Source organism: Onychostruthus taczanowskii, unplaced genomic scaffold (assembly GCF_017590055.1).
Source record: "Onychostruthus taczanowskii isolate IOZ18803 unplaced genomic scaffold, ASM1759005v1 scaffold9, whole genome shotgun sequence".
Taxonomy (NCBI): Eukaryota; Metazoa; Chordata; class Aves; order Passeriformes; family Passeridae; genus Onychostruthus; species Onychostruthus taczanowskii.
The window spans coordinates 12,629,896-12,641,882 of NW_024506993.1; the positions used below are offsets into that span (position 1 = coordinate 12,629,896).

An 11,987-nucleotide genomic window follows, 5' to 3' on the forward strand; every position below is an offset into this window, starting at 1 on the left:
AGCTGTTGAATTATGAGGGGGAAATTACAATCTCTTCTAAAATATGTGATTTAGGCTGTTATTTTCATTTTTCTATCCTGTGATTTCTAATCTGTAGGTAGTGTTATTTATTTATGCTATTACATGGCCATAGTCTGTTTATTTATGTCATGTATGTGGCTGTAGCCTGTTTTCTATGTCATGTACGTGGCCATAGTCTGTTTATTTATGTCATGTATGTGGCTGTAGCCTGGTTTCTGTGCCATGTAGTGGCCTGTTCTCTATGTCATGTAGTGGCCTGTTTTCTATGCCATGTACGTGGCCGCAGCCTGTTTTCTATGCCATGTTTCCATGCCGTGCCGTGGCCTGTTTCTATGCCATGCCATGTTGTTGCCGTGCCATGCCATGTTGTTTCCATGCCGTGGCCGTGGGTCTCCGCCCTGCCGTGGCGGCGCTCCGCCCGGGTGTTCTGGCGCTGGGGATTTGGTGCCACCTTGTGGGGACACTCCAGAGCTGCAGATTTTTTATGGGGTTGTCCTGGGTTCCTTGAGGCCGTGAAGAGACTCCTACGAAATCTGACAAGAATAAATCCAGATCTAACAAAGTTCACTGCGAAAACAGAGTTCTCCCAACTTGTGAAAGCGTATATTTGTGAACTGCGGGGATCTTTTTGAGCCCTGCTGGTTTCTTTCCTGCATGTCTGCATTTCTTCAGTAAAGCAGGATGAAATGTCCTCCCAGATGGTCATCCCTGCTTTGTGATGCATCATTTGTCACTCTTGGATCTATCAACTCTGTTTTGAGTGGAGCCACTGAAATCCCTATATTGATTTTTTTTTTTAAATTTTCCTTTAGCTGTATCAGAACACATAGTTCTAAGGCTCCTTTTCAGATTGTTTCAATGGGAAATGATTATGTATTATGGTTAATCAACTCACAGTACTATTCCTAGTAGTGAAAAAGAATTGAAAGCTGAAGAGTGCTCTTTTATGTATTTTGCTGATTAAAATAGACCAGGGGGAGGTTGAAATTGGATCTTGTATTTCTGGCTTACTAAAAGCTGTTCTTGAAATTGTCATGTGAATAATTTATATTCATATGATTTTTCTAGTGTCTGCATTTAAAAATATATAGTTAGAAAGTTACAAAATGGAAAGGTGGCAGTAAGAAGGTCAGCAAAAATACTAAAATGTCCCATTCCCACAACTTTCAGTGATATTCTGCATTTGTCTCTTCTGTTTGTCTCTTCTGTCAATGGAGACTTCCTGTATAGCAACTTCAAGCCCCCAGTTCTCATGTGAATTAAACATCAAACACCGTATTGCAAATGGTGCTGAGGTTGTGTCTGGTCTTCTAACTTTCCTCTTTTGTGTCTTTCAATATAGTGTAAAATAATCACCAAAATCTCCACTGGACAGACTGGCAGGCTCTCTCAGTCTGTTGGAGTTCCTTGTATTGCTTCTTAGATATGACATATAAAATGTGAACTTTTACAGTGTGTCAGGTATTAAAGTCCCCTGAAAAACAAGCACATACTGCATATTATGTGAATACTTGTTTTCATTTTTTAACATCATTCAGTATTTTGTGGCTTGCTGTTTACTGACTGTAGCAACCATTTCTGTTCTGATCTGTTAGGAATTTATAATTGAAAACACTATTTGAACACCTCTGTAGTTTTCCTTTATCTGCATTTCTCTTTGGTAGCTTCAGCAGAACCTGCACTTTGTCCACAAAAATCTCCTTCCTCAGATTTTGTTTTATTTCTTTCATGAAAGAAGTGGGATGTTTCATTAGAGGCAGACTGCATAATGGGAAAATAGAGCCCAGTTCACATTCTTTTTGTAATCTGGGAAAAGGATTCATTTAATTTTCCTTTTTTATTCAAGGTAATAGTGAGTTCTCTGCCAGGAGGAGAAACTCTGTAGCAAAAGTTTAAGCAGATAAAGGGAGGGTCTGAAGATCAAATACCACAAGTTTTTCAGTGTTTGAAATGTGACCTTGCTTGCTCTCAATGCTTTCCTTTTGTAAGCAATTTCTTGACTTGGTGCCTGAAAAAAACTCCTTTAATGTACACCGACCTCAGTTTTTGAGAAATAAGAAAGTAATAGGCCTGTTTAGCATCCAAGATTTTGCTATGCTATTATTTTGACTGAATCAGCAGGCTGCACAATACATACTACTGTCCAAAAAGAAAGAGGCAAGTACTTGCCAAATAGTTTTGTTGATTATCAATTTTTTTTTTTTTTTTTTTTTTTTTTTTTTTTTAACTGGCACTTAGAAACAACAAATTCTTAACTGTCTGTTCTTCATTAACTGCATTTTGCATGATGGTTCACACTTAACTGGTGTTAAAGAACGTAATCCCATGGATACCAAAGTAAGAAGGCAAACATTCCCAGTTTTTGGATAGGTGCATTTCAGTTGTACATGGCCGTGGAAGCAGGAACAGAGCTCAGTTCCCTTTGACAAATGCAGATCTTAATTCACACATAATCCTGCTTCTAAATTAAATAATCTCATTATGTGCATTTTGTTTTAATTTCTTGGCCCACTCTGATCTTCACTAAACCTAATTTCTCCTCAGACCCCAAACCAGCAGTGAGGAATGCTGATCCTATGGCATTCTACTACTGTTTAAAAAAACCCAAATTATTATGTAGTCCCTAGAGTTTTCTGAGAGCAAAAACTGCCCTCCAATACATCAGTAATCTATTCTGGAATCTGACAGGGAAGTGCTGAGTCTATTGCTGCTCCACTGGGGACATTTGTGATCTCACTTTCAGGGGAGCTCTACATTTTTTTTTCTTTAAAAATGCCAAAAATATCCCCACAAAACAAAAATATGCTCTTAGCTTCTCCCACCATTTGATTAATCAATTCCCGTGTTGATAACAAATATGTAACCAGTTTTATGGGGTGAAAATGAACTAAAACCCTGTAGCTTGGCGAGGCTTAGACAAATAATACTTCACCAGTTTTTCAGTCATTTTAGTTACCTGTTTGTGACTTGCTGACTGAATCCGGGTATGGTTGTTTCTGTACTGGGCATTGAATACTTAATATCCCATGAATTGTAACAAAAGAGGAATATAATACTATTTGATAAAAAGCTTGACATCTTCATCCTGGGGAAAAAAAAAAATCTGCTTTGTGTGTGGAGAGTTGAACTTGGAGATCAGGGAGAATTTTTTTCTTTTTATTTCCTCCCATTTTTTTTTTTTTTGGAAGTAAAACAGAAACAAAATTGCAGTCTGTAATAAATACACAGTGCAATGTTTTGTTAGTGAACAACACTTATTCAGTTTGAAGAATTTTTTCCACAATGTTTTGAGAGCTTTGTGTATGTCAGCAAATATCTTGTCTAAAATAGAACATATTGAAAACCCTTGATAATGTACTGTTACCTCCTGAAAGCCTGTGATTATTACTTTAGGGGTACAGTTATTGTGTTAAATCTTTCTTCACAGGAAAGCTTTAACAGCAGAGAAGGCAATCTCAAAAACAAAGGCTTCCACAAAGTACCAGACAGTGCATCAGCAGAATTGCAATCTTACTGTTCCTCTAGATAAAAGGCAGAGGAGATAACTGGAAGTTTATTTCATGAGGAACAGAGAGCCGGGAATGATGTGCTCCTGTGCTTTTTGTTTCTCTTTTCCTCTTGTATCTCTTTGTTACCAGTGGGGCTTGTGGGTGAGATCCATGGGGAGTGGAATTTTATTTTTTGTTTGGACAAGGCCTTGAGTGTGTTCTCGCTTTCCTGGACTTGTGCTGTGGTGATGGGAAACTCAGACCATGTTTCTGTTCAGTGATTGCAGTTACTCCTGGGATTAGCTGTAGGACAGGGATTCTGCTCATCTTTGGTAAACAATGGGCGGTCAGAGCACAAATCACAAGTATTGATTATGTAGGGCCAAGGCCGTGAGGGACATTTTGTGGGGGGAGGGTAAAGGTTTATCATCCCAAATGATTTAAAATCTTCCTTGGGGAACCTTAAGTGCTTCAGTTCTGAAAAAAGGAGAAACTTTTTATGCAGGCAATAAAAGAGTATCAGAGGAACTGGAGTTCATGAGGGGATGGAGGGTTTCCCACAGTACATAGTTACTTTATCTGTTGGGAATAGTTTTAAAACATGAATGCCTAAGATTTATCTTTGAGTATCCAGGACTTCTAAACCATGCATTGTTCTCAGCTGGGTAGTTAATGTTGCAGACAGAACTATTGGAAAACAAATAATAATCTGCTGTTCTTAAACTGACATTGATTTCCAGCCCCTGTTAAAAAGTATTTTATATTTTCCCCCTGTAAATGGTAAGAAGTAATCTGAAAACAGATTCTTCTGATTCTTCCACATGTGTTCATATTGGTCAAAATACTTGTTACAGATGATTTTTCAGTCAACTAATATACTATTTAATGACTCTGGCACTACTAACAGTATTTCTCCAAAGGGAAAAAAAGGAGGCCAGTGTTGTCATAGCAGCATAATTGAACAGCTTAAAAGTTGTCATGCTAAGGATCACCTAAATACAAACCCCTGCATTTTGCTATGATACTGATGACAAAGGTTTTAATTAAACCTCTTTTTAATAACTAAAGAAATTTACTTTGTTCCTCCCAACATCTTTGCAGAATAATCTGCAATAATCTTTCCAGATTATTCCTCTCAATTGTTTGACTTGTTACATTTCTAAAAGTCCCTTCCACTCGACCTTCTGGTTCTTGTGATTACAGGCTACAAGATTTGGCTTGTCAACATCTCTCAGCCCACAGCAAAAAAAGAAATTAGGGAAGAAATACATTTACAGGTTGTTCCTTAAAAAAATAGCTACAAAGCTGCTCTGAATTTGCAGTACTAAAGCTTTTCAGCCTGTGTGGGGATGCATTTTTGTTCAATGACCTCAAGTCTTTATGCAATATTTGTTTTTTCGCCAAAATACTTATGTGAGATGACCTGGAGAAGCTGACTGAATAGTAGTGAAGTCTGATACTTCAGATCAAATATGTCAGCACTGCCCTGTCAGATTCCAGAATAGATTACTGATGTATTGGAGGGCAGTTTTTGCTCTCAGAAAACTCTAGGGACTACATAATAATTTGGGTTTTTTTAAACAGTAGTAGAATGCCATAGGATCAGCATTCCTCACTGCTGGTTTGGGGTCTGAGGAGAAATTAGGTTTAGTGAAGATCAGAGTGGGCCAAGAAATTAAAACAAAATGCACATAATGAGATTATTTAATTTAGAAGCAGGATTATGTGTGAATTAATATCTGCATTTGTCATAGGGAACTGAGCTCTATTCCATGGGAAAAAAAAAAGATTTAAATGTATATGACCAGGTTCCGTATTTAACATGCAAAGCTCAGGATGAGGGGCAAGCTTGGGGAGTGATAGAGCAGCTTGGTGGGCGCTTGATTAGTAATGGAGGAGGACAAGGAGGAAAGGTTTGAACAAGCTGATGTGGGGATGTTCTTTATTTCAGTGTTTGTCTTCTGGAGCAGTTGTACTGAAGCCCTACTGGCCAGGAAGTGCCTGGGTATGTGCTGCTCAAGGGACATCGAGAGTGAATCTTGTGTTTTCCTTTGCTTCTGTGCATCGCCTTTGCTTTTGTTTTATCAAACTGCCTTTACCTTGACCCATGAGGTTTATTTCATCTTCTTCCCCTCCCGCCCCCAGTCCTGCTGAGGAGGGAGTGATAGGGTGGCTTGGTGAAGTCCTGGCCTCCAGCCAAGCTCAGCCCACCACATCTGTGCTAAGAAATGCACATTTCAGTGTACGTGACAAGATTCCTTATCAAACTTGCAAGGCACGCCTGTAAGGGCAAGCTTTGTAGAATTTGACAAGACACCAAATTTAAAGGCATAAGCAAAGAAAAAGTAAGCAAAGTCAGACAAGATTTCTCTCTTTTCAAATATGTGGTTATATCAGCAAACAGTGTTATGCAAAAGCTCTCTCACATCTCACGCTCAGAATTTTTAATGCTAAAGATTTGTGTGTGGTCAGAATCTCTTGCTATTCCTCCCAAATTAGATATGTCTTCTCCTTCCAACTCTTTCTGTCAGTCCTGTCTTACTCAGGCAAAATTCTAGTCAACTAGAATTTTTTGGGGTTTTTTGGATGCCGGATTTATGAACTGTAATAGGCAGATGAGGAAATGCATGACAGAATTAATTTCTTCATTTATGGTAATGAAGAAAATGTCTTCAATTCCCTTTTCTTCTTTGAAGAAGAAAATTAGGATTTGTGTGTTTTTCTTCAACAATACTTAGTTACAAATATTTCCAAGTGTAATGCTTGTACTTATTTCAGTAGCACAACTAAATTTAACATACAAATTGATTTTGATGCAGTTCATAAGAAAGCTTTAAGCAGTCTGTTTCCTTTCAATGATAGAGCCTCATACTGTGGAGAATTAAAATAGAACACTAATAGATTATGGAATAAATAAGGAAGCTTGATTTTAGAGAATGAGAGTATGGTTGACAGGATAATTTGCTGTTATATTTGTTGAGGTGCATTCTTCAGGTATAGCTGTAGCTTTCTATAGCATACAATTACACAGGATTTTTTTTTGCACAGTCTTCTGTATAATTTTCTATTTGCCACTGCCAAGAGACTAGACTATGTCAACTGATTCAGCCCTGCCAATTCTCTATTTACAGGGGTGGGAAAGAAACAGGAGAATCGGGAGCTAAAATCCGGCGGACTTGGGTCTTGAACGTCTTCTTTGCTTTTGGTGGCAGTGTGATGGTGCAAAGCACGAGAGGCTGTGTGCTTCTGTAGGTGGACCAGCAATTTTAAATCAGCAAGTCTCCTTGTGAATTCATTCCTCCCTACTGTTCACCACATCTGTGGCTTTGGGAAGCCTTGGAAGTGTTTGTGACCCAAAGCACACTAAAGCAGGAGAGTTCTCAGCAGGCAATTCTTTTGGGTGTAGTTAGTTGGCATAGACTAGAGGAAGTTCCTTGTGTAGAACATGAATTGAAGTTTGTGAAGAGCCAATAGCTAACCTTCCTTTTATAGTTTTGTTTCAGTTTATGGGGCAATTCACAGTTCCATGGATTGCTTCTTGGAGCTGGGCTGTGGAAAAGGATTGAAAAAGTTCTGAGAGAACTATTTATGTATTGTCAAGAAATTGGCACGGAAATATTTCTGGTCAACTGGTCCATTTTTAATAGAAATTATAAAAAATGTGATAGATCTTACTTTTTTTTTTTTTTAAATCCTGTAAAGTTCTGTAATGATAGCCATGTGACAGATATTCACAGCACTCCTACATTCCTTCCCCTGCAGTTAATTATACAATTTCTTTCCACCCTCACAACATTTGTTCTTTCCTTTCCTTAGCAAGCTGCAGATAGAAGAATCTGTGCCAGCAGAAGTCTAAATCTGGTCCACCATGTTCTAAGTCTTGAAGGTGTACAAAAATGGATTCTTTTATGTCACAGTAGCAGTAGTCTGCCACAGTTGAGGCTGTTAGCTTTAAGATAATCACAGAGAAGCAGCCAGAACTACTGTCATGCTTAGTGACAGCCGGGGGTCTGGGTGGAGCCTAAGGAGAGCATGCACAGGCTGCTGGGGGCAGAAAAGGAACTTGTCTCATTTATCTTAACCAGAATGGTTGTTTCAATTCTGATTTCTAATTATTTTTGTGTTAATCTAACAATTTTTGGTTTTTAGAGCTTACATTCAGAAGGTTTGTGTGTTAGCAATGTGTATGTCAAGTTTACTTTCATTTGTGGGTTAGAACATGGTATTTTAGAATTAGTTTTCTTTTGCTCAGCTAGATTTTGATAGACATATCGACATTTGGTATATAGGGACTACTTGACTTTGGAAAAACATTCATTTGCAAATAGATTGTAGCATGAAGTAATAAATATTGTCTGTTTTAATATTAGGAAGATGTATCTTAAATCATTTTTCAGATCAGGGAAATAATTTTGACTATTTCTGGGGTGCTGGTAGTTACTGAATATTGCTGTTGCTTAGTTGTAGCATAGTAGTACAGAGAAGGTTCTTGATCAGGTGTGAGAAGTAGGACAGTGAAATAATTTTGGAAGCCACAAGGTGTAGTTAGTCTTGGGTTCCAAACAGTTGGCACATTAGTAGATGCAAAGTGGGGAAGTTTCTACATCTAAAGGATTTTAAAGTTTACTGGAGTTTTTAAGCTTATTATAGATAATTAAAAAGATGGTGAGATTAAGAAAATATAAGGGTTGCCATTAAATGAGTGGCCTACATGTGTAGGCTCTCAACTGTGTGCCTAGTAAGATGCAGATACAAAGAGAATTAAGATATGGACATACATTAAAGTACTGCTTATTTAATGATCAAACAGATTCAGAGTGTCTTAATGAATTCTACCACTGGCAATACTTCTTTTCCTTTTGCAATAACTGATAAAAGACATTATTTCAAAAGGTTGATTTCTCAAGATTAACAATTTTTCATTTAGTTTAAGTCATTGCTAAAACTCAACAGATTGACATGTCCTTGTGTAAAACATCAAGGTAGTATCAAGTGAAATGAAGTTTTATTGTTTGGTGTCTATGTTGTTGTTGTTTTGGGTTTTATTTGGTGTGGTTTCTGTTGTCGTTTTGTTTTTTAGAATGTGGAGCTGCAGAACATCAATTAAATCTAAAAGGTCTGATGACATGCATTTAAGTCCCCTAATTCCTTCAGTTAAATGTCTTAGTACAGACTGTGAACCTGTTCAGGAATTCATATTTCTAAAAGCTCGATATGCTGTGTAGGCTATGAGTAGAGGGGAGAAAGCAAGAAAAACAAATTGTCAGATGAGGATACAATCTGAAATGAACATCATAAGCCATAGCAATCTAATTATCTGTACTCTAACCTTAACAGGGCAAAATCCACTTTGATTTTGATTTGCATTGAGTAAGGAGTGCAAGACATACCTCTGGAACAGAGACAGATCCCTGTACTCAGATGTAGTGTAAATATTTTAGGACAAGTTACAGTGTTCTGAAAAACGTTAGAAGTGTAAAAGAACAGCAATGTCCAATAGGAATGTTGTAATTTATCATGGGACTGATTATTTCAAATATGCTTTTCTTTGTCACCTCTAGTGAGTGAAGTCTATGTTTATATATTTGAGTACTGTGGATTTGTTGTTGCCTTTCTGTATAACTCAATAAATTTTTTTTTTTGTTGAATATACTTTTTGTTGAATTCAATTCTTTCTGTTGAATCTCCTTTGCTTGCATCTGACCTTTATTTATGTTGATTTTGCTTCATTTTTTCGTTTACCATGCTGTTCAGTTTTTGGATGCCAGAAGAACAAAGGTTTGTCCACTACTTGCAGTGAATTTATTTTTTAAAATTCAGTATTGCTTATTGTGGTTTTTTTTGTTTGCTTTTTAGAGATACAGTAATCCTGTTTACTAAAATTTTCATAGCTTTAGCTTCCAAAATGAAAAAATGAAACCAACCAGTCCCAACTCAGTCCCTCCCCAAAGTCCCCTTTAATTTTAGTGAGGGCTTTGATTGACTTTATGAACATCAGTACTGCTGAGCACCATGAAGAGCAGATTTATCTTTAGTCTATGAGGTAATTTAGAAAACATGGAATACTGAGTCTTTGAGCTTTGTAGGTACTCATTGATTGTTCTAATGGATGTGTCACTGCCTAGTCTTTGCATTTGTTGCTATTAATTTTATCTGTAGCTGACATTATTTTGTGTCTGTGTATGTTGTCGTCTTTTTTTTCTTTCTAGAAGCACTTGAAAGATATCATTACAAATATTGTCTCCTGCATTTGATATTTTATAAGACCATTTGGTATATTTTCATTACTAATTCTAATGACTTTTTGTAACAGCATACAACAAAGCTTTAATCAAATACTAATTCTACGATCAGATCCAAAGCTAATTTCTCTTTTGTCTTCTTTATTGCAGCATCTGCAAATGACAATCCAGGCACTTCAAGATGAGCTTAGAACCCAGAGAGATCTTAACCATCTTCTCCAGCAAGAAAGTGGGAACCGAGGGGCTGAGCATTTTACCATTGAGCTCACGGAGGAGAATTTTCGAAGACTTCAGGCAGAACATGATAGACAAGCTAAAGAGCTCTTCCTGTTGAGAAAAACTCTAGAAGAAATGGAGCTTAGGATTGAAACACAAAAGCAAACGCTAAATGCCAGAGATGAATCAATAAAAAAGCTTCTAGAGATGTTGCAAAGTAAAGGTTTGCCTTCTAAAGGAATGGAAGATGACAATGAGAGAACTCGAAGGATGGCAGAGGCTGAATCTCAGGTTAATCATTTAGAAGTGATTTTAGATCAGAAGGAAAAGGAAAACATGCATCTTAGAGAGGTAATGAAAAACTCATTTCTTTGTTTAAAATACATGTTTGTGTTAAAAATAGTCGTGGAACTTGTTGCAGTTTTAGAAATATAATTATTGAAATGCTTTCTTTTTGCGCTCTAATTTTTGGTGAAAAGGATGAAAAGGATAGCATGCATTTGTTTTACATGTGTAATAAGTACTCAGCAGGACTGTATGATATTTGAAAGCGAGAATAAGAAAATATGGAAGAGAAGTAAGTATATTTAGGCTTACTGTTTCTGAAATGTTGTTTTGCAAAATTTCTTTATCCTTTCATTTTGTTGAAGTGATATCTGGCAAGTGAAGACTAGACCTATGAAGAAGGAAGTGACACATGCTGCTGCTCTAGCTAAGGAGTCATGAGTGCATGCTACCTCTGTGTTGGATTTTTATGCTTCTGGTGTTTGAAAAGAGTGTTTTAAAATAATTTTCCTTCCATATAAACAAAGGCTTCTGCTTATGTGTATTTCTAATGTATTTTCATGTGGGGATGCTGTCAACTTTTTACATAAATGTACAGTAAAGTCACATAAAAACACTGTGCTGCTGGCTATACTCTACTTAGAAAACCTAAATTTGATCCCAAGCCCACCTGCACCAGCTGCCTGCATCACATGTAAATGCATTTTTGGGGTTGGATTTGGGATGATTGGATTAGTACAATTGAAAGTAAATCTGGTCTGGTGTCAAGCCCGTCTGCCCCTTTAGATCCCAGCAGTGTTCTCATGTGACTCTGTCAGGCAAACAAGACAAGGCCAGTCTTCCTCACAAAGACCATGCTAAGAAGGGTGAAAATTTGCAGGGAGGTTATGGACAGCTACACACAGCAAGGCAAGTCAGGAGAAACACTTCTGTTCACTTAGAAACTCAGCAGCAGTGTGGTCACTGAAAACACCAGTTTGCCTGACAGCTCAAAGCACAAATGAAATTAGTGCAAGAGCTTAAGAATTAACCTTGAGATTAGGAACAGCTATTTACATCTAGAGACTGCTGGCAAAATATTTTCTTTGCTATGGACAAATTATTTTATATTTAGCTTGTGTTCTTCTCTAACCTAAAAAAGTGCATTGAGGACTCAGTATTTTCTGCTGCCCATTTGAAGCTTAGAAAGTGGAAAATTTCATTATATGTTTCAGTAAAGTTTTCTTGTGAAGATGTAGATCCTGAATCTTTTCACAGGCAGAATTTAAATTAAAACTGATGTAATGCATTAATGGATTCTGAAAGGAACTGCATAAGGAGCTAATGATACTGAATTTGTGACAAGGAAGGGTTGTGGAATAAGTTCTATAAACTAGCAGACAAGTTTCTGGATTTAGGTCTCCATACACTCTGTTTTCAAAGATGGTTGATTGTGTGATTGTATTTCATCTGTTGTATCAGTGTCAATTCAGTTTGTGAAACCTGATTTGGCTATATATGGGGCATGAGGAAATTTGAAGAAAGTTCCTAATGAGAATAGTTTTCAAGAACAGTGAGAAATAGAAGTGAATTGAACTTGAAAAATAGATGAAATTGAAGCTCCCAAGTAAAGTCCAATTGGCATCCAGCTTACTGGTTAGTCCAAGACATGCTGAAAGGAGATATTATTACTCTTTATAGACTGTGCATGTTTCTCCTGTGTTTATACTGAATTAATTTGATGTTCCCCCCCCCC

At 37.2% G+C, this 11,987-nt stretch overlaps 1 protein-coding gene across 1 annotated transcript in view; it reads left to right on the forward strand.

Moving 5' to 3' along the window:
- ERC2 (ELKS/RAB6-interacting/CAST family member 2) overlaps positions 1 to 11,987 on the forward strand; it is a 283,355-nt gene that overhangs the window by 30,128 nt on the left and 241,240 nt on the right. Inside the window, exons 2-3 of the mRNA XM_041425936.1 lie at positions 9,264 to 9,287; positions 9,902 to 10,318. Coding sequence (XP_041281870.1) covers positions 9,264 to 9,287; positions 9,902 to 10,318 — 441 coding nt within the window. The remainder of the gene's footprint in view (positions 1 to 9,263; positions 9,288 to 9,901; positions 10,319 to 11,987) is intronic.